Source organism: Carassius gibelio, chromosome B22, assembly GCF_023724105.1.
Source record: "Carassius gibelio isolate Cgi1373 ecotype wild population from Czech Republic chromosome B22, carGib1.2-hapl.c, whole genome shotgun sequence".
Lineage (NCBI taxonomy): Eukaryota > Metazoa > Chordata > Actinopteri > Cypriniformes > Cyprinidae > Carassius > Carassius gibelio.
The window spans coordinates 29995161-30017784 of NC_068417.1; the positions used below are offsets into that span (position 1 = coordinate 29995161).

General features: G+C 37.3%; 1 protein-coding gene and 1 pseudogene across 3 annotated transcripts; both read right to left on the reverse strand.

The window, feature by feature from the left end:
• Positions 1-690: 690 nt before the first annotated feature.
• Positions 691-4340, reverse strand: LOC127988333 (probable splicing factor YJU2B; annotated as a pseudogene).
• Positions 4341-15189: 10849 nt separating this feature from the next.
• LOC127988413 (replication stress response regulator SDE2) lies at positions 15190-22548 on the reverse strand. 3 transcript variants are annotated; one of them, XM_052591165.1, is made up of 8 exons: positions 22380-22548; positions 22174-22291; positions 21831-21942; positions 21535-21704; positions 18209-18314; positions 17893-18121; positions 17449-17784; positions 15190-15965 (listed from the first exon to the last, which is right to left on the reverse strand). In XM_052591165.1, the coding sequence occupies exons 1-8, from the start codon at positions 22479-22481 to the stop codon at positions 15750-15752; spliced, it is 1389 nt and encodes a 462-aa protein (XP_052447125.1). In that variant the 5' UTR covers positions 22482-22548; the 3' UTR covers positions 15190-15749. The 3 variants fall into 3 exon arrangements, with proteins under 3 accessions (XP_052447125.1, XP_052447126.1, XP_052447124.1); XM_052591166.1 differs by having other exon boundaries at positions 17449-17580; positions 17785-18121; XM_052591164.1 differs by having other exon boundaries at positions 17449-18121.
• Positions 22549-22624: the final 76 nt, after the last annotated feature.

Here is a 22624-nt window from a genome sequence, read left to right on the forward strand (position 1 = left end):
ATTTCTAAATGGGTAAAGTCTAATCTCATTGTAATCAGCACAAACTGGGCTATAATAACATGTGAAATGCTTATGTACATGATTGTATTTTTGAGAAATAAAATGTTAATGCGTGGTTAGTGAAAAACTAAAAATGTTAAATCACTTGAATAAAGCCATAAAACACATACATAACATTGGTTCCCGGGATTTTTGAGAACTGGACCTTGTAGTCTAGAATCTTTCTTTCTGAATGATGTGAAAATCATCTTGTTTACTCACTCACAGAAAACAATATATTGATTTACATTTTCTAAGACACTTTTTGTTGGTAAAAGTCATATGCGAGTAGACGTCAACTATAATGAATATCATTGTGATTTATTAAAACAGTTTACTGAGGGTGGAAAACAATCCCTTTTTTCTCCTCATTTTTATTTGTCAAAAATTTTAATATGGCACTATCCCGACTGAGGTCTATTGCAGATATTAGCATGAATGTCATTTCGCTTTACGGATGTGTTTGCAGGGAGTAAATCAACAAGTGCAATGCTCAGCACTTTAAAGTTGAAAAAGAAAACACTGACACGCTTCTCAATATGAAATAATGTATTTTTTTGGTAAATGATTCCCTATTGTTTACCAAAAGATGATAGGTGTATAAATAGTATAAATTAATATAAATTAGATATAAATTATAAATGGTATAAATTAGACCTCGCTGCTTGAGTCTCTGTCTCTGTAATAATCTGCAACCAGAGACTTCCCAGCACACAAGTCAAAGTCTTTGTCCCCCTCTGATGGACTTCCTTTATGTGTTTCGGGATTGTTTATGTCTGTGCTTGAATTCACATTATTTGTGAGAGAAGATTGTGAATCCATAGGTTTTGTGTCCACAGCTGCTGGGTAAGTATCAGAGGACGAACCGGAGGTGATAAAGCCGGCACCTTCAGCCTTGCTGCTTTCTGACTTCCTGTGTACCAGGATGTGTGAGCTGGGTGTGGTAGCGTGGAGTGCTTTAGCCACAGCTGCTCCTCGACCCTGCTGGCCTAACTTCTGCAGGGGGCTCCCAGCGGCTCCCCCTGCTGCTGAAGACGGGCTACTGAACCAGGAACGAGACCATATCTGTGGTCTTTTCGTCTGCTGTCGGTCATCATATGCTGGAAGAGAGAATGGGTCAAACTCACAGTCTGGGCTCTGGAAGGTGAGCAGTGAAGCTAGTTTCTTATCTTCTTCTCTTTCTGGTAACAAAGGGATCCACAGACCACTCCTCAATCGCACTGCATTGTCTTTCTCCTCCTCTTTACCAATCACTTTCTTCTCAGTCTGTATTTGCAAACCAAAAATTGAAAATCTTTCCTTATGTATGCAAATCCGCTGTTGCTGCATTGGGCAACATATAACTCCCCCTGAATTTCCTGTGGAGGGCGCTGTTAAGCTGAAAGTCATCCTTCCACCCGGACTGGTGCTCTTGAAGCTCATTGCCATGTCCCATCTTTCCTCCTTCCGCTGCGCTCCACTCACGAGGACATAATCACAAGTGGCCGGGTCTGTCTGCATCTCGATGTAGTTCACACACAGATGGCACTTCATCCTGAACCTGAGGAACACCAGCCTACAGGTTAAAATACGCTGCCTTGCGATGAATGAACTGATCTTGACACTGAAATGTAAGAGATTGGGATGCTTCATCACCTGTATATTGGAGTTGTGTAGTAATTGCCCACTTTCTTCTTCTCCGCATTGTATCGAACTCCTTTAAAGACAGCATAATTAAATAAATACACAGGAATTCAACTGACAAACCATGTTAATTTTACATGCTATATACTGCAGAAATAGAAAGAGTAGTACAATATTATGCACAAGATCAAAAGTCATACCCATGCCGATATGATTCTTGCATCCATCACACCAAATATTATACGGCATCTCAAATCTGAAAACACAAAACAGAGACCTTCAGCACATCTGAATCATAAACTGTGACAGAATTCACAATATTGTAAAGGGTTGTGTATCACCGGATGATGAGGATGCCCTGAGACATTTTCCTGGCCCGCTCCAGTAGCCGTTGATAGAGCCATGCTGTTACGAGAGCATGAGATTTCATAAGATTTCAGGAACAATCTTTTCATATACACACTGTAACATGGTCGAGTAAATTGTGTTTGTCGTTCTCACCTTGGCTGGATCGAAATCTAGAGGGTAGTACTTGTTTACTCCTTTACGTTCACCCTAAAACAGAGAACAAACATTTACATGATCATTTTTTAATAAAAGGATCAGTTATTGCTAACTAAAACTGTTATCTATTTTTATTTATCAATAATTGAAACAGCTAAAATAAATAAGTAAAAAAAAACTTAAAATAAAGTACAAATTAAAATTAAAGCTTTAATAATTTTGTAATTGTGCTCTTTTTGATTAGTTTTAGTTTTTTGCAAAAATACAAACAAACACTAAAACTAATTAAAAAGAGCACATTACAAAATTATTAAATCTAAAATTAAAATAAAAACACACAAACAAAAGCAAATTAAAAGGTTTAGTAAATACTACAAGTATAAATAACACATCCATACCATCTTGCTGGTTTAAGATCAGCTCCTGGGGCCTGTACCATGAAGCTGGATTAGGTGGCTAGCCAGCTATGTTTCAGCTTAGTTTCCGCCAACCCTGTGTTTTAGGTACTATGAAAGTAGCTTGGCTTTAATCGGTGTTCGTTGCCATGGTATCTTACGCTGCACGGCTAACCTGCTCCGGGGCAGGTTATGTTCTGGGTTAGAGATCTCAAACTGAAGGTGAACCAATCAGATGTGAGAGAAGTGACACATGTCTGAAACAAAGTCACTCCAGTTTATCTTGCTCCAAATTAAAGGTCACTTATGTTTTTTTTTTAAAAGAAGAAGAAGTCTGGCTTTAATGATAATAACCGAGTCATTTTATGATTTATATAATTATTGTGATTCATATTATTATTTATCTCTTACACACAAGCAATTTTAGTTCAACAGTTATTATAAATTATTTTAAATAAATATTAATGTATACAGATCTTGTAATATAAATAAGCTGTAGTATAAAAAGATTGCACTAAAATTTAAAATTACAAATCTGAACTTACATGTTCAAGTCTCTATCACTATATATTTTCAAATGTATAAACTAAGTTAACAAGTTACACTTGTGACTACACTTATGGAGCAAGATCATTTATTTTATTAGTCTCTTAACCTTTAGCAAAACCTTTAACCTTTAGTTTTGAATCTCGCTGGGTCTCTCGTGAGAAGTAAATCAAACATGCTTTGTGTTGCAAGGCTCGTGATTGGCTGTTCGCAAGTGATGTCACACATTCATGTGCATGTGCTCCACAAACACAGGATCAAAGCCTGAATTGACAAAGAAAGTTGATGAACAGCATCATGGTACCAGCAAAGCCGGATTGGAGAGGTTTGGTTTTGTCAACTCAAAACTAATCCTGTAACTCTGAATTTGTTCAGCTGCCATCATGGTACAGGCCCCTGATGATTTTAATATCAATAACAAGTATGTCAATATCTATTTCAACTGCACGAAAAATGTATGATCTATCTCATATTCTTATAGATGATATAAATCGCCTTAAATCTAACAAAAATAAAAAATAAAATTTTAATACATTGTTCTGTGGACAATTTATGGTATTTATTTACTTATTTATTTACTTCTTATGGTATTTATGGTGCTATGACCACCACAATGTAATGAATATCAAAATACCACGATAATAACACCACAGAAGATTAACAGCTTGTTAAACAGTGTCCTGATGAAAACGTTTTATAAAACGCTTTAAATTTAGGCAAATTAACGTTAACTTAGTTGTCACTAGGACAAACATGATCAGCTGATATACGATATCTGTATAAAAATGTCCTAAACCTGTCGAATAGGACCAAAACAACAACCAATGCGCATACTTTGTGACATTTACCTTAATAATTAAATAAAACACGTAAACGAAAGTAATTCTATGCGTTAAGAGACTGACCAAACAATCTGAGTAAACAGCGTCAGCGTCGTTTCACCTCACGTCACGTTAAAAAGACGTATGCGTGCGTTGCCGCCTGTTGAACAGAGGACACACGGCGACCTTTCAGAAATATATCTGAAATGTAACTTTAATTCTGTTTATGACAACTTATTTAATTAAATATTGCGCGGATAAGATGTTTGAACAACGGGGAAAGCCTCTAGGATGGAAAACTCCAGTGTAAGTCAGTCGTGAGCTGTAAATAACATGCTGTCGTCTGCTGGCTCACATTCACACGGATAACCATGCTGTGTTTGCCAGTTGGGCTTTCACTTGCAGTGGGCATTTTCCCGCGAGTGAGGGATAGCGGAACATCTCTGGAGTTCGTCTTCTGTGAATGTGTAGCCAGGTGGATAGAAAAAAAAACTTGGACATGTGAGGCTTTTTCCAATCCAGGCATGGAAAACACACATGACACGAGACAAACAGCTTACTAAATACCATTTACACAAACTAGAAACAATTTGGAGTTTGTGTTGAACTAATCTGTAATTGTGCAATGGACCTTTTTTTCACAATTTCCAGGTTTCTCAGCAGCAGAAGTCGTCATAGTTGGGATAACTTCAAGAGCAGTGAATGGGAGAGCGAGTTAGGCTACCACAAATATTTGTTTTGCACACCCGTTTGCTCAAAAAGCAAAAGAAAACTCCACAATAGTATTTTTGTGACTTTCAAAAGAAGCAACCCACTGATAGAGACTGATAACGGCAGTCAGAAAGAGAGAACAATCTCTAATTTACCGTCCCTCTCATAGACGCTGCATTAGAAACATTAGCTTTAACTAGTTTTTTTTGTAGTTTGATGGAAATCTGATATAGGTAATAAAAAGTTTAGTGTTATAAATGTGCAAATGTTTAATAAAAATCACATTATAACAAACTTTCGAGGATTTGCGATGCTGATAACCATTAAATGCATCAGCACAGTCTTGTGAAAAGGGCCCATATGCACTATAAACACACAAAGGTAAGTGCTTGTCCAGTTTGATGGAGGGATGTTGAGAAAGGTGCGAGTGGATGAGGAGTGATGGAAGAGGCAGGAGCTTCTAGTGTGCTGGTCAGATTTACAGCATGAACAGCCCTCGCCTGGCGAGTTTGAGATTCCCCACTAATTCCCACAGAATGCTTCCTAACACTGGAACGCTGCTCCTGCATTCCTGCCCAGAGCAGACGAGCCCTATATGGGCCGGACGGGAGCCCGCTGGAGACGGAATGTAACACAGCTCCGGTAAGGTCATCCATACCTTAACCCCCCCCCTGAGGAATGACCCCAAACAAACACACTTCTCACCTGTCCTGAGCAGATACACATTCTATTCAGTTTGTGAAGATTTAGCAGAGGAACCAGGTGTTTGTCTGTAAACCACCAGGTGCTTATGAGAAAATGTGTAGTTTTAAGTGCAGATTTTGCTAATGTGATCTATAAAATTAATGTAAAAAAATATATATTTTTTAATTATAAAATAATAAACTTTTATTCTGAGTTCACATTTATGTCCCATTCTGAATTAAATCTAAAAAAAAATTTTTTTACATACAGTAATACCTTTCATTCAAACAAACATTTCAGTTTGTTTTTAGGATTTACACTTTTCAGCTGTATAACACGTTTCCATCAAAATGACTTGAGTAATGTTTAAATTAGTATATTCTATGAATTCAGAATAAAAGTGAGATATTTCAGTATTATTTAGATGTATGAACATTCAAAACATCAGTTTGGTAAATGGCAAATCAAATATATTTGATTTGGTATTAATTGAGCTTTAATTAAAATAAATAAATAAAAGACTAAATGTAACATTACTTTTGCCATTTTTTTTTTTTTTTGTGAACTTTCAATCTTACAATATGAAAATGCCACGAATAAGTGTCACACAATCATAAACCACAATCATAATGATATTATGTCATGATGTTTTGTTCCTCACATATTTACAGTACGCTTCTAAAATGAATGCTGCGAATTACAGTTTTACTGTAATCATTTATACTTAGACTAATTAACAAAACACACATTGGTTTGTTTTAGTATCATTAAGATAATTTTATGTCACTTATTAATAATTAGAATCAGTGTTTATGTTTATTTTATTTTTGGTTAAAAGTTTTAGTGTTTTTCTTTGCGTTTTTGTCATTTTTTGTAGTTTTTGTTTTTCTATATCTACAGTACAGACCAAAAGTTTGGACACACCTTCTCATTCAAAGAGTTTTCTTTATTTTCATGACTATGAAAATTGAAGATTCACACTCAAGGCATCAAAACTATGAATTAACACATGTGGAATTATATACATAACAAAAAAGTGTGAAACAACTGAAAATATGTCACATTCTAGGTTCTTCAAAGTAGCCACCTTTTGCTTTGATTACTAATTTTGGCATTCTCTTGATGAGCTTCAAGAGGTAGTCTCCTGAAATGGTCTTCCAACAGTCTTGAAGGAGTTCCCCGAGAGATGCTTAGCACTTGTTGGCCCTTTTGCCTTCTGTCTGCGGTCCAGCTCACCCCTAAACCATCTCGATTGGGTTCAGGTCCGGTGACTGTGGAGGCCAGGTCATCTGGCGCAGCACCCCATCACTCTCCTTCTTGGTCACAACAATTACAATTTTCATAGTCATGAAGATAAAGAAAACTCTTTGAATGAGAAGGTGTGTCCAAACTTTTGGTCTGTACTGTATTTTCTATATGGTTTTTATGATTTATTTTTTCTTTCAGTTTTAGTTATTTTAAATAACTATTTTAGTTATTTATTATTTATTTAAAATGGGAAATATATATTGCCCTGACAACTAGCTGGAAAAAAATAATTTAATTTAACATTTATTTAATTTCAAGTAGCCCTTATGGAAATGTGTTTTTATTGCATCAATTTGATTTCTTGTACTTGTTAATGCTTGTAGTTATCGATATAACCCAGTTCATTAATATGTGTTGTTCTGCCCTAAGAATTTTCTTATCAGAAGACAAAGAATGAGGAATGGCGAGACTATGAACTTTGTTTTAAGACTAAATCCATGAGTGCATGCATAGGTGAGCTCTTGTGATTTGTACCAGACAGACAAAGCTCTTTCCCCCTCTTTCTGTCTGATGGGCCGTGAGTCCACACCTCCCTTCCATGTCACCGTGTGTTTTACAGTCTGTGAGTAAGACTGTTTTTCCACTCTGTGACTTTGATATGAGATTCCTGCCTGTCTCGGACGTGCTCGGATTCCTGAGACGCTCTGTCAGGATATGCCAAAACGGTTACCGTATCCCCCACTGTACTTCCACAAATATGCTACATTTTGGTGCCCAAACACAATGTTTTTTGTGAAACCTATTAGATATGGTTTGGAAAATTAGCCTAACAAAAAAGTAGTTACTTTTACATCAAATGTCTGTATTCCCTGCCACCACCACACCTCTTTCCAAAATTGGTGAGGTCCATCAAATCTAGAAAACATAACCTTTCTATGAGGTGCTGATATATACAAATATAGAAAAAGTGTAAGCATGAAGGTCCACCCAGTGTGGGGTGTAAACAGGATTGTACAAAACCATATGAATGAGATTAATGAATTCAAACAACTTCACCTCTAATTCACCAAAATGTAAAAGTTACAAATTGCCATAGAATTGTTAGGAAACTAAAATTGTTATTCAAATGTTATAATTTTGATATAATGCTAAATTACATTAAATAAAATATTATATCATTTTTATTATCAAAAATCGTAACATTTAATCTTGCATTCCAATCTGTTGCTGCCTTTTTTTCTCTCATTACAAAAATAATCTTTAAAACTGTGACATGCCTGCAATGACATAATTTAGACAAGACAAGCAGGAAAAGAAGTAAAAATCAATCCAAATTGTAATGTTGACTGCATTTGTAAAATTCGACCCTGTTATTAAAAGAAATAATAATAATAATTTGGACTCAACTGAAAATGAATTTATTTTTTTGCCTCAATTTTGTACCCCAGTTATACAAAAATTGCAGATCCTTCTTAACTTTCACTTCTTCATCATCTTTTCCAGCTGCATGCAAGGACTGCATCATACATATCTATGGGAGGACAAACAGGAGTTTGGAATGAATAATAAACGGTATCAAAAATAAATTAATCATACTTGTATCTTACTGGCGAGACAAATAGCTATTCTATTCCAAATCCATTCCCTCTTAAGGATTTAATTCACTCTTATCTGGGGACAGACACCCTAACCTTACTCTGGTCTGGATGAAGACATCTAGTTTTAACAAGCTTCACAGGAGCTTTGAGCCAACAGCATGGCAGCAGCACCAGTGGAAACTGATCTAACTGTAATCTTTGTCATGATGGATGAGTTAAAAAGAGTTATGAATAAAGACAGACTCTAGCTGAGAAGAGATTGCTATGTTAGTTTCCCTTAAAGTAGACTGTTTTATGGTGCTGTGTCAGGTTTTAACCGCCTGACGATTGGCTGAAATCCCTTTCCATTGATCATATTTTAATATTGATGGGTGTCTGACTGGAAAACATTTCAACTGCACACAAGCTCAGCTCTTAGGTATTCTACTTGAAAATAACTGCAAACTATATTTTGCATTACATTATACCTGAAGGAAAGAAAAGGTCTGGCTTTTAAGTAAAGCCTTGTTAATGTATCTTTTTATACTTATAAACTCTATAAAATATATTCAGTTAAAGTTACATTAGTGTTTTGAGCATTGGACAGACAAAAGTGCGTAGAACAGTGAAATAATTACAGTAAAGAAATAAAACACAAATTGTGGAATTCAGTTATAAAACGTCAAATTTGTTGACCCTTTTACCATTCTAGCTCCATTTTATTACAATAATTGTTTAAAAATTACAACGTTTTCAGAAAGTAAACTCAGATTAATGTCACGTAAGTTTCTCCTGTTTTTAATAGGGGGTAAGCTTAGAATGTCAACCCTGTTATCATATATTTAAAAAGCTAATTATTATGAAAAATAAGAGATTTCAGTTTTACTAGGAATAATTTCTCTTACTAAGGACCCAGAATGTCATTGTGGTTAGTAAGAAGTGGGTAATGACTAATTTAAATGTAAAACTATCAACCCTGTTACCATCATAAACGTTCATTTCAATAATTCTTTCAAAATGACATTGCCATACTTTCAGGAAGTAAACACTGCAAAGTCAAGTAAATGCTTCCCGTTGTACCAATAGAAGACAAATGTCTACCCTGTTACAATGATTTGAAATAGTAAATGATTACTAAAAATTAAAAATGTATTTTGTCAGTATTGAATTATCCTATTAAGAACCCTGAAGTATATTGTGTAACTGAAGTGTAAAACTGTCAACCCCGTTAGCATCATAACTTTTTTATTACAATAATACTGTTGAACCTACAACATCCTTTTAGGAAGTGAACACTGTAAAGAAAAGAAAATGGCTCCAATGGCTTACAATATCAACCCTGCTACCATGATTTTTTAAATTAAGACATTTCTATTTATGTCAATATTAAATATTTTTTATACAATAAACTTGGGAGTAGCATCATGGTTAGAACAAATCAGGTAATATCTAACTGAAAACTGTAAAAATTCAATCCTGTTATCTTTTTGAGGGTCTATATTAATTTAGCTACAGATTCCATAATGCATTTTATCAACACCCAAGAGACATAATTAGTTTTAAATACATTTGAAATAAATTTACCCTTTATACTTTAAAATTGTAAGATTCTCTTCTAGTGGCCCCAAAAAGTACTTGGACACTTGAGAGGCACACAAAATGTATGAATGCTATTCTGTCAGAAATATCAAAACCATAATATCCAACCCAAACCCACTTTAAAAAAAAAGAAAAGAAAAGAAGAAGACAGACAGACTTTTAAAGTGAAATATTTCACAAAAAGTCAATTGTTTGAAAGTAACTAAGTTAATTTTGTAACTTTAAGTAACTGTTCTTGGCAAACACAGATTGGTTTGATATTTTCTGGAAGTAATGTGTAAGTGTTCAAATTCATTTGGGGTCTGCTGTACAAAACCTTTCACTCAAATAGCACAAGACGGCTAAGACGAGATACCAATGCAAGCCATGCACATCATACTCCCAAGCCATACACATTCACTTATTCCTCCAGCGCTGCAGGATTCATGTCTTCATAGTTAAATAAGGAATGTAGATAGCAAATAATTTTTTTTTTAAATCACATTTTAATAAAATCCCTAAATTTATGTATCTGCAGACAGCCATTATTCTTGGAATTTCCATTCAAATAACTTCTGTCATCTATTTAGTTCTTTTTAATTATGGGCCTTCCTTCCATCCTTCATGCAGTTAACCCCTGCTTTTCGGTGTTCATCATGCTGTATAAAGTGTGTGTAAAAATGCCAATTCCGTGCGCTCCATCGTCTTAACCTCCAAGATGACTACCCTTGTCAGACGTCCCACACCTTTAAGCAATTTACCCATTTTCCATGCTCTCAGCCCCTCAAGACTTGGAGAAAGACCAGTGGACTTCCCAAAAATTATATAAAGTTGCCTCCAATCATAGCCATGAGACCAGGTGAGAGACTGGGAGCGGAAGGGTTATTCCGCCTCCCTCCCGTCCTGGCCGCACCCCATCATCCCCTCCGCCCCAACAGCTCTGACCTGCTTAGATGGCTATAAAAGAGACGGGGACTCTGGCGCATCTCAGCATCACCTGCGCTCCCATCCTGAAGAAGAAAAACCAGGCAAAGAAAAGAAGAACAATGCGTTCACTACTGAAGATCACCGTTCTGCTCTTTTGCGTTCAAGCCGGAGAAGGACACTGGCTTAGAACGCTACTGGGTAAGACTGGGGGTCATGACCTTTGGGGAGAGGGTGACCAAATCTCTATCACTATCTGTCACTATTGACATTTCAAATCTGTATTTATTTATTTTTTCTTGTGTAGATATTTTGAAAAATGTTTTGGTGGGTTTTTTGCCCATACAGTGGAAGTCACTGGGGTCCAAACAATATTGGACACAACGGTCTTCCATTGTGTGGACAAAAGCAGTTAAATATTTATATCTTCTTGAGTGCTACTAATATAAATTCATTCCTGAAATCCTGTGACCTTGCTGGAAAAAGTTGTGCTTCTACTTTTCTAAGTTATCAGATTATTTCCATCTGGCAGACGGTAAAGCTTGCAAGCAATTTCTACAAAAAAAAAAAAATTAAATATAAACATTTACATGAGGACTCATGATTTGAGCCATTATGCAATCACATACCGATGTGGTAAAAGAAACCTATTAGCAACTACGTATCAACGTTTTAGCAACCTTTCACAACGTATTTTGGCACAAGCAGAGAATGCATAATTGTATTCATTTTTTGCTTATTTTTTATCAGACAAAGACCTCCGCGCTGAAGAACGAAGAGGAGGTGATGGTGAGGAAAAGGAGGGTTCAGGGAGGCAGTTGGAAAGGGTGATTCGTTTGCCCCGCAGCGTTGAGTCCCCTTGCGCCTTGCACTCCATCCTCCTGCAGGTGCGAGACCTCGGTCTTGGCTACGACTCCGATGAGACAGTGCTGTTTAAGTACTGCAGCGGGACCTGTCCTCGCCTCGCCTCCAACCACGACCTCACGCTCACCAACCTCCTGCAAAGTGGCGTCCTTCAATACGCCGGCCATTGGCACCATCAGCCCTGCTGTCGCCCCACACACCACGAAGACATAGCCTTTCTGGACAACCTCCATCGCTGGCACAAAGTGGAGAAGCTCTCTGCTGCTGCATGTGTCTGTATGGGCTAGAAATGAGGGCGGCATTTGAGATGAAATCTGGCTACATAAAGACTGTCTGATGGTTTTGAGACTGTATAAAGTGCCTTGAAGTAGAATAAGGGCTGTTTAAAGTACGTTAATTCAGGATATGTATGAACTGAACTGTATCAAGATGTATATGTTGCTTTCTTTGCTGACATTGGCTAATATTGTGTTTGAGAATGTCGAAACGTTGAGTTTTGGTGAATGACAACACAATGACGTGTTTGGGTGGCCGATTCTGAGTCAAGATTGATCCAACGAATTGGCCATTTAAACCAAAAATGGAAGATATTTATGTTTATAAATTATTTATTTATTTGAAAAGCATTTTAACTACCCAATAAATTATTGTTAATCTTTCTTTTTCTTCGTGAAAATGTGTATAGTTCTTATTAAATATGCAAAATAAAGTTGTGTTTATCTAACTACACTCAAATTACGATAACGAACTATGAAAAAAAAAAACATTAAAAAACTAAGCAATGCCTATTAAGACAATAAAATATATAAAAAAACTATATGCAATTAAAAAAAAAAACTATATATTAGATACAAAATTTAAAAAACAATCAAACTGATACAAAAGTGATTCACACTTCATTTTCAATGAGTCCTGCTCATATATTTGGTGTTCAACATGGCACGCACTGCTCAGCTGTCTTCCACAGCTGCATCCTCTGGCTCCGCCCCCCACACCTGAACACGCCCCTCCATAGCAGACAAAAGGCGGGGCTCCATTGGGTGGAAGGACAGTGATTGGAGGACAGCTTTCCCATCAGGCAGCTTTAAAGTCAGGGAGCCCTACAAGCAGAGATTACAGGATGACAGCTTTATTGCTCATATTTTACTCAACCTCCTTTTATCATAGTCTTTTTTTCTGTTGGGTCATGAGACTTATTCTGCCCACCTCCACCAGATCCCAGAAGTAAACATGGCCATCTTCTGAACAGCTCAGAACGTGCGTGTCTTTATCAGACAGACAGAAGTCAAGCTTATAGCCTTTATTGACATGACACACACATCTTAAAATGAACATTGAAATGGCAATTGTATAGAGGACTGAAAATAATACATTAATGTGCGTATTAGTTTATTGTTCAATTTAACTAATATTTTTTTTAACACAAACTGTTTTAGAAATGTATTTTTCAGTTTGAAATATGAATTTATTTTGCTGTTATATTTAACTGCATGTTTCAAAAGTCTTAAATATGCACGTTGTTAACATTAAATATGATTTAGTTATTTTACTTTCATGTTTAATTACGGTACATTTTTTAAACTTAATCTTTTTATTTGTCCATTTAAAAAGAGATTTGATTCCAATCGAAAGGTTGTGAGTTCTAGTCTCGGGCCGGCAGGAATTGTGGGTGGGGGTAGTGCATGTACAGCTCTCTCTCCACCTTCAATACCACGTCTTAGGTGCCCTTGAGCAAGGCATCGAACCCCCAACTGCTCCCCGGGTGCCGCAGCATAAATGGCTGCCCACTGCTCCGGGTGTGTGTTCACAGTGTGTGTGTGTTCACTGCTCTGTGTGTGTGCATTTCGGATGGGTTAAATGCAGAGCACAAATTCTGAGTATGGGTCACCATACTTGGCTGAATGTCACGTCACTTTTTTATTTTTCTGTCATGTTTAACTAAAATTTAAATAATAGTTTTTAATATTTTGAAAAAAATATTTATTAAGCTTAACTCGAGATCGAGATTTGATTGTTATTTCCATAAGATTTATGATTAAAGTCAAATCTGACTCACCTGACAGCATCACAGTAGCCTCCTCAATAAACTGCACACAGTTTATTTCTAGGGAATGAGCATAAGATAGATAATACATTTTTAGTGAACCAATCACAGCCTTATGAGGATTGTCAAGCAAAATCGATTCGAGAATTTTAGTGAACTTCACAAGGAATGGACTGAGGCTGGGGTCAAGGCATCAAGAGCCACCACACACAGAGGTGTCAAACAATTTGGTAACAGTTGTCATATTCCTCTTGTTAAGCCACTCCTGAGGTGTCTTACCTGGGCTAAGGAGAAGAACTGGACTGTTGCCTAGTGGTCCAAAGTCCTTTTTTCAGATGAGAGCAAGTTTTGTATTTCATTTGGAAACCAAGGTCCTAGAGTCTGGAGGAAAGGTGGAGAAGCTCATAGCCCAAGTTACTTGAAGTCCAGTGTTGAGTTTCCACAGTCTGTGATGGTTTGGGGTGCAATGTCATCTGCTGGTGTTGGTCCGTTGTGTTTTTTTGAAAACCAAAGTCACTAGACCCGTTTACCAAGAAATATTGGAGCACTTCATGCTTCTGCTGACCAGCTTTTGGAAGATGATGATTTCATTTTCCAGCAGGATTTGGCACCTGCCCACACTGCCAAAATCACCAAAAGTTGGTTAAATGACCATCGTGTTGGTGTGTTTGACTGCACCTCACAGCAAACTCACCAGACCTGAACCCCAGAGAGAATCTATGGGGTACTGTCAAGAGGAAAATGAGAAACAAGAGACCAAAAAAGGTCACTGTCAAAGAAACCTGGGCTTCCATACCACCTCAGCAGTGCCACAAACTGATCACCTCCATGCCACACTGAATTGAGGCAGTAATTAAAGCAAAAGGAGCACCTACCAAGTATTGAGAACATGTACAGTAAATTAAAATATTTTCCAGAAGGCCAACAATTCATTAAAAATGTTTTTTTATCAGTCTTATGAAGTATTCACATTTTTTGACATCGTGAATTTGTGGGTTTTTGTCAAATGTGAGCCAAAATTATTATAAATTAAAAGTACCAAAGACTTAAACTACTTCAGTCTGTGTGCATTTTATGTATTTAATACATGAGTTTCACAATTTGAGTTGAATTACTGAAATAAATGAACTTTTCCACAACATTCTAATTTATTTAAATGCACCTGTGATATTGTGTGGCTCATAATATGGACTTAAAGCGCATGGCTCTCACAGCGCCATTGTTGACCTCTACGGTCCACAAAAGATGCTGCGGCAATTGAGGCACTTGAGGATGCGGCTGGGGAGATGCCATACCGATTTCCACAGCTTCAGTACATTATATGGGCATTTGACAAACCTAGAGCTACTCCACAAACTGTATGAAAACAGCATTTTCTTCAGCTGAACGTATGAGTCTCAGCATCGCAGTCTGCTGTTTCGGAGTACACATGAAAGTTGCCTAAATCATTTTTGCTTGCATAATTTGTGAATTACCTCTGGAGATGTCATGGTGTTGATTTATTGTGGATGTTTAAATGTTACTGTTTTAGTTTCATGCTATCCATCAGAATTAGATATTGGTGCATTTGATGGAAAATCTGCATTTACACAACAAAAATGTTTTAAACAACAACAATAACAAAAAAAACATTTGCATTCTGATGCAGAGTGTATGTATTTTTCTGATAAAAGGTTATTTTCACATTCTATTCACTATGATGACACATGATACAGAGTAATAAGAGCAACAAACAGGGCACACAATTGTGCAACAATATTTTACTTAATAAAGTCAAGATGAAAATCACACATATACAGCCAAATACTGTGCAATATGAACAACCTTTTTGGACCATTGATGAATCGTTGAATGACATCCCACCCACATCATAAACATATGACCGATTACAAGGCTCTGTATGAATAAAAACTATTTACTCTGACTGAATTATCAAAGAATTTCTTGTACAGTTTACAAAACAAAAGTTAACCCGAGTTTAACAGGGAATGTTTTTCCTAACAGAAAAAACCCCCAAAACAAGTAAAAATGCCATATTTTGTGAATTAAATTTAAACTTTAAAGTTGTTCGGTAATAATCTAGCACTTATTACTGTCCCAAACTGAGGATTTTACTAAATCAGGTGTTCGATTTTTTTTTTACAAACAACACTATAAATTCATGCTAAACAAACTAAATGGGTTACGCAAGCTATTTCTTCTTGCCCTTGGTGGGTTTGGCCAAGAGCGCAGGGTCAATCTGATCAGGGCTCAGTCCTTTGATGGAGAAGAGACGTGCAGCCCGTTCCTGCAGCGTTCCTCCACACTTCATCCCTCGTTCCATCAGTTCTTTCTTCAGCCGCTCCAGACCCAAAGCCTCCAGCTGCTCGGGACCATTCACAGACAGCAGATCCAGCAGACCCTCCACCTCAAGAGAGCCAAACACAAGTCAGTGTTAGGGCTGTGCAATAGACAAAAAAAAAAAATGGTATCTTGATATTTCCTGAGATTTAATAGATAACGATTATAACAATATTTTGCTGAGTGTGTCATTCTGCTGGTATCTTGGTATCTCCAAGGAATGCAGTGGACAGCCTGACTCCTAAAGTTTGTGATATTCTGTGTGGTGCTCAGTTCACACTTATAGATTCATTAATTTTTTACAATAGGTTTAACCTGATTTTTACATTTTATGGACATTTTAGCCTTCATTAAGCCATTTTATCCATTATCTTTTTAGTCGAATTCTTACATTTAATCAGTGAATTAGAAGAATAAGACATTTGTGTTGTTACCAGGCAAATGAAATCAGTATCAACAAAATCCATCTTTGTAATTCAGAGGAAACACAGAAGCTGCATCTGAAGATGCATTTAGATGCATTAATGCATTTATCCTGCGTTTACAAAGGCATACATTTTTTTTTATATATTAAACAAAAACTTCAATACCTACTGTTATTTAAATAATAAAAATATTGTGCTTTTTTAGTAGGCTTTGATTGGAATTATTCTTGTTGGTGAAATAACGCAAAAACAGGCAAAATGGTGGCTAACAACATAATTTAATTCTTGTTTTAATTAATGTTGTAAAATATCAAACCTCACATTTGGAATCATGGTAATTTTTGGAGGAAAGAAAAACAGCACTCTTCGTTTGAAATTGATTAACTTTATAAGTGGTATAAACCAGGGCCAATCCTCCCTTTACACAAAATACGCAAGCTACATAGGGGTCACGTAACACCAGGGGGCGCCCTTGCTCTCAAAGATGACTATTTTAGTTTTTAATTTGGGCAGCGGTAATGAACACATGATCATTTATTTTAATGCGGTGCACAGGTGCCCATTTCTATGTAAACAAAATGTCAAATCACATAATGTGAATGTCGAATGTCTTTTGTCAAGACTAAAATAAAAACAGAGTTGAACGCATATCGGGCCGCAGAAGAGACTCTGTTTCTCAATCGCTTTCACAATTCGAGACAGAGTGAAACAAACAAGTGTTTCATTCATTCATAACCACTCATACCCCGCTCCAAAGACCCCCCCACCGACACAGTTTTGCATAGAGCCTCCGGAAGTCTAGGATCGGCACTGGTATAAATACAAACATATTCGCCCCCAATGTCTTGAATTTGGGATCATTCTAAATGCATTTTATTAGTCTGAATCATGCAGTAAAAGAACGCACTCTATCTGCGTAAGTGCACTACTTTAGACTTCACATAATGTTTGTGTGTACTCTGTAGAGCTGCCGTTTTGAACAGATCCTCACAAAATACTCGATAATGTCACATCACACATTGTTCAAATAATTATGTCTCGCAGGCGATTTATATTGCACAGTTGTCAGTATTACCAAAAAACATTTCCATCATGAAAATCCCCTTCATAAACAAGGCATCTCACCTCTTCCTGTGCCTGACTGCTCTCGGCTGGGCCGCTTGGTGCTTCTGTGGGAACAACCTGCGATTTATCCTCTTCGCTGCTGCTGTTTTGGCTGGTTTCTGTTGTACACTCCTTTTGCACCGCCTCCTCCACCTCTGTTGGGGAGCTTGATGCAGGACTCTGGGAGGATTTATCCTCTTCGCTGGCGGCGTTTTGGCTGGTTTCAGCTTTACACTCCTTCTGCTCCTCCACCTGTGTTGGGGAGCTCGGTGCGGGACTCCGAGAGGAACTATCCTCTTCGCTGCTGCTTTTTTGGCCGGTTTCTGCTTTACACTTCTTCATCCCCTCCTCCTCCACCTCTGTTGGGGAGCTCGATGCAGGACTCTGGGAGGATTTATCCTCTTCGCTGGCGGCGTTTTGGCTGGTTTCAGCTGTACACTCCTTCTGCACCTCCTCCTCCTCCACCTGTGTTGGGGAGCTCGGTGCGGGACTCTGGGAGGAGGAGCTGCTGGAGCTGCTGGGCTGCTCCTGAGGGTCTGTCCGGTCACTCCCCCTGGTGGCAGACGGGAGCACAGCTGGTTTGGGAGCATCTGAACTGCGTGAAGCTCCAGAAGTGGACGGAGAAGCCTCACTGTCGCTGTCATCACTTCCTTCACCAGAGCTGCTCATCTCCTCCAGTCCTCCGAGGCCAGTCCTAGTGGATTAAACGAGTGTGTTACAATTAAGAGATTCTAGTCAGCAAGATTAGCTCGCTTTTTTGACATGGGTTAAATCAGCTAACCAGAAACATTTCTTCTTTGCCTTCTTTTCACTGTCAGCTGGTTTCGGACGCTTGCGACTCGGCCCCTCGTCCGCCTTGACAAGACCACTAGAAGAAGCCTGCATGCCTGCAAGAACACACAACTTTTACCTCTGCGGTCAAGAATAATTACATTTGGGCAACATACTTGAATATTTACAATATGCAATATTAATGGAGCTGTCAAATCAATATCAAATTAAATCACTCACAATTAATACACATCCTAAATAAAAGCTGGTGTTAACATAATATAGGTGTTTGTACAGTGTATATTGATGTCTATATTAGGGATGTCAACGATTAATCGATGATCGATTAATTGTCGATAAGAGATGCAATCGATTAAGGCTGTCGATGGTCGGTTAACCCATTCAATGTTGGGCTGCGTGCGGCTCATGCGCACTCAACATGTGCGAGCGGTTGTGAGTGACGGTGACGATATATAAAAGCATCATCATTCATTCACAATGTACAAATTAAGCTTTTAATGTGATTTAAACTTTAAATTACATTAAAATAGAAACAACATAAAAGTTCTTCAACATTAAAAGCAATAGAAATGTAGTTACTAATCATTTCATCAGATAACTGTTTTATATGGTGCGCTTTGCAGGGCTGCGGGACACAGTGACAGGACAGGTAGTCTATTCATTCCTACAACTTGTTAATTCATTCCTACGAATTATTAATGTGGCAATTGTCCATGTTTCATTAATTTTGTTCCCTAAATAACCCATGATTTAAGTGAAATAAGGGAACAAATTAATAAATCGAACGAATTCTTAATTCATGAAATCTTTAATTTCCCTTCCCATGTTTACCACAGTAAGAGATGCGAAAACAGTTATTAAAAGCGAAAGATAATAAAATAAACCTGGGAAATTAGAGGGTTAGACTATGAAGATTTAGGAAAAGAAACAATGCCTAAATATACTGAATTTGTGGAAATTCGTGACCAACCGGCAAACCAGAACAAAGCCGCGTAAATGAAGACTATGGGGTCCAAAAGCATGGTCGCGATCTAACATTTTCCAGTTAACCTATTATTCCTCTAATAAACAAAGCTTTTATACCACACTTGTCATAATCAGATCTTATCTTTCTAAATAAATAATTGCTGGATTCAAAACAGCGATTAATAGGCGCTGTGACCGACACATTCCTGGAGCATTCACTGCTGTCACTAAACGGTGACGCCGAGCATCGTTCACAAGTTTCTGCATGGACCTGACTAGGGCACAGGTTCTAAGCCCTGGGACAAAATGGGATGCTTTAAGGAAAATTTATAGCCTACTAAGTAATAGGCCCAACATAAAAATAACAATTTGTTTTCATGTTTTTTTTTTTTTTTTTTTTTTTTAAATAGGCAATGCGAAATATATCCGACTTAAATAGGCTAATTAAGATTAACGGATTTAAAACAGAAGTGTGGGCGCTCCATAAGTTCACAAAAAAAAAAAAAAAAAAAAGGATGACAACGCATTCTGTTTGTTTGCTTTATTTTACAAGAGCACAAATCTTCTGTTTTTATTGTGAGTGTGCACAAATGAAAGTAAACACTTCTGCGGAAAATATATATATTTTTTAATGTCTCAGCTGTTTCGATCGCCCTGGAGCCTGCTGCACACGCATATTCTAGCGATTCAAACTTACATCGCAGTCTGTTCATTATCAAAATAAAATGTCAACTAAACATTAAAAGGTTACACTGGTCAGTTTAAATAGACCGTAGTATACCGGTCCACTCTGCTGTTATGCCAAGGACGTTTTTGCTCATATGAAGAGGATCATCTTTTCCGTCTATATGCGAATGCGTGTTAAGTACAAGCCTAGTTTACATTATAAATAATAGTTTAACATTCAAATACATTGCGAATATGGAAACATTTCGATTTGTGCCGAATGAGACATGAGCAATAACCTCCAAATAAATCTAGCCAAAGCCGCGCTCGCTCATCCTCGTGTGCACGCATGCACTGTCACGATCTAATGCGCTGTATGCTGGATTTTTAAAAATCTGACATTTTCTAGGACAGAATCCAGCAGGATCAAATTAATGTGAGCAACTGTGTTTTGGTGCAGCAGCGCCGATGTAGTTCACTTAATGTGCAGCGCAGTCACACGCGCTCCACATTTCGGATAATTTTATTTTAAATACAATAATGTCAGTTGAAAACATTGCAATTGTGCTTTAAAATACAACAACGAGCACCACAAAACCATTTAAAGAGGCGCGTTCAGCGTTCTCCGTGCGGGATTGGAAACTGTCAACAAAGTAAAATGACCTCAAAAGTATGGCGCGCTCTCTTCATTTTATCAAATGATCATAATCTCATCTATTCATTTTATAATCCTGCTACTAGCATTTTATTCAGACTAAAACCTCTTTAATTCAAGTGAGAAAGCGTTTTGTGTGTGTGTGTGGCTTTTGCACATCCTGTCATACCGCTGACTGCGTGCCTGCAATAGACGCATTTTGCAGTATTATGGTTAACGATTAATCGATTAATTGATCGTTAATTTAAACGACGATCGATCATGGAAATAATCGAAATTTGACATCCCTAGTCTATATAAATACACACACACACAAAGATCCATGTATATACTTAAGAAATATTTAGATTTCTTTGACACAAGTCATAAATACGAATAAACATTATATATTCAAACTAAATGTTAAACATGCAGTTAAATCATGATTGATTGATTTGACAGCCGTATTTCAGCCATAATAACAATGTATAATTATACATATTTAATATTAATTGTAATAGTTTAAACATCGTTATAATAAAGACAACACTAATTAATAAATATACTGAATATATAATTTACATATTGCTAAAGATAATTTTAGACAACATTTCTAGGAAATAGGGATCGCTTTCAAAATCATAATATTTTTTATTATTAATTTAGGATTATTATCTCTATTGGCTACAAAATCAAGCAATGTCAAATTACTTGAACTTGTGAGGACGAGAATATTAAATATCAGAAATATTTTAGTTTAATGGAGTCTTTACATTTAATCACAGTACCAAAAAAATAATCTGATTCAAAAGGTGATTTTAGTGAATTTAGGTGGTGTATTTAAATAAAATAAAAAATGTAACAAATCTTCAAAAGACCTTGGGATAATGGTGTAGACGTTTAACTTTCACTCACTAGGATAAAACTAAATGTGTACAAAAATGCCATTTATGGCTATTTATCATTCTCCTCTGTAAATATCCTCTAGCACTACTATAAGACATTAGATTTTTTCACATTGTTTTACACAATAAATTAATTCAAGTTGCCTTTCAGCACAGAGTCCTCCAGTCTCTCCGAGAGGTCGTGGCACTGCTGTTCATAACCAGGGTCTGTGAAATAATGTTTGGGCTCGGCCAATTTCCTCTGAATCCGCTCCAGACGACGCTGCTCCTTCTCTGCCTCTCGATCCGCCTGCTTTTTCAGCCACTCCGCCATTCTACAAACAAACACGCATACTAATTCAATGATTCACATCAATGAGACGACCTAACGGTGGAACAGAAAACAGTTAAGTAAATATTCAAAAAAGCATGTAATTGGAAACTGTAATCATCCTCCGTACTCTTTCTCATGATTGACGTCTCTCAGTCTCCTTCCGCTCAGATCTCTGCAGGCCTCACGGTTAGTGGTCTTTTCGATCTGTGCCCCGAGGGCCCTCAACATAGAGCCAAATCCTACAAAACAAAGGAATAAAACCTTTATTTATACCTTTCAAATGTGTGTGTATATAATTAATAATTTCCAAATTGGAAATGTATCCAGAATGGGGACATATTTATACCACAGCATACTCTAACAATTATATTATCATATAACAATTAGCCAAATATCAGAAACCCATCATGTTCTAACATTTGCAGGCTTCAAAACAGATCGGCACTGATGTCCCGGACTGGTGTGTTTACCTCCTTTGCCTCCACATAACCGGGGCTCCACACGGTACACAAGTCCAGCCCGAAGCGGGTCAGTCCTGTCCGAGACTCGGCCATTACTCTTCACATAGACGTCTGTGAAAGAGACACCCTAAGAGAACACAACACTAGAGTTCAGCTCGTTTTAACCACAATTATCACTCTCAGAATCACAATCCTCAGTTTGACTGATCACTCACCTCTTTAACGGCGAAATGATCGATGAGGTCGCCGACAGTCGAGCCCGGGGACACGGTAAGGTTAGTAAACCTCAAAGTTGGGGAAACCACGAAGAGCTCCATGTTTTCTTCTCCTCTGTTCTCGAAGAAGACGTGCCTATCAACTTCCGGAGAAATCCGTGACGTATTAATAGCGTTCGGAAGCCGAGAGAAGTTAAAAAAAAAAAAAAAAAAACGGAACTTGTCAAATGGTCAAATCTCACATT

Bases quoted from the DNA above. Each gene is read 5' to 3' on its own strand.
- LOC127988413 (XM_052591164.1), bottom strand. From the start codon at position 22,481: ATGGAGCTCTTCGTGGTTTCCCCAACTTTGAGGTTTACTAACCTTACC. The intron at 22,292-22,379 runs GTGAGTGATCAG...GTGTTCTCTTAG, and splicing joins ATCATTTCGCCGTTAAAGAG to GGTGTCTCTTTCACAGACGT. The intron at 21,943-22,173 runs GTAAACACACCA...TTTGTTTTGTAG, and splicing joins GTTATGTGGAGGCAAAGGAG to GATTTGGCTCTATGTTGAGG.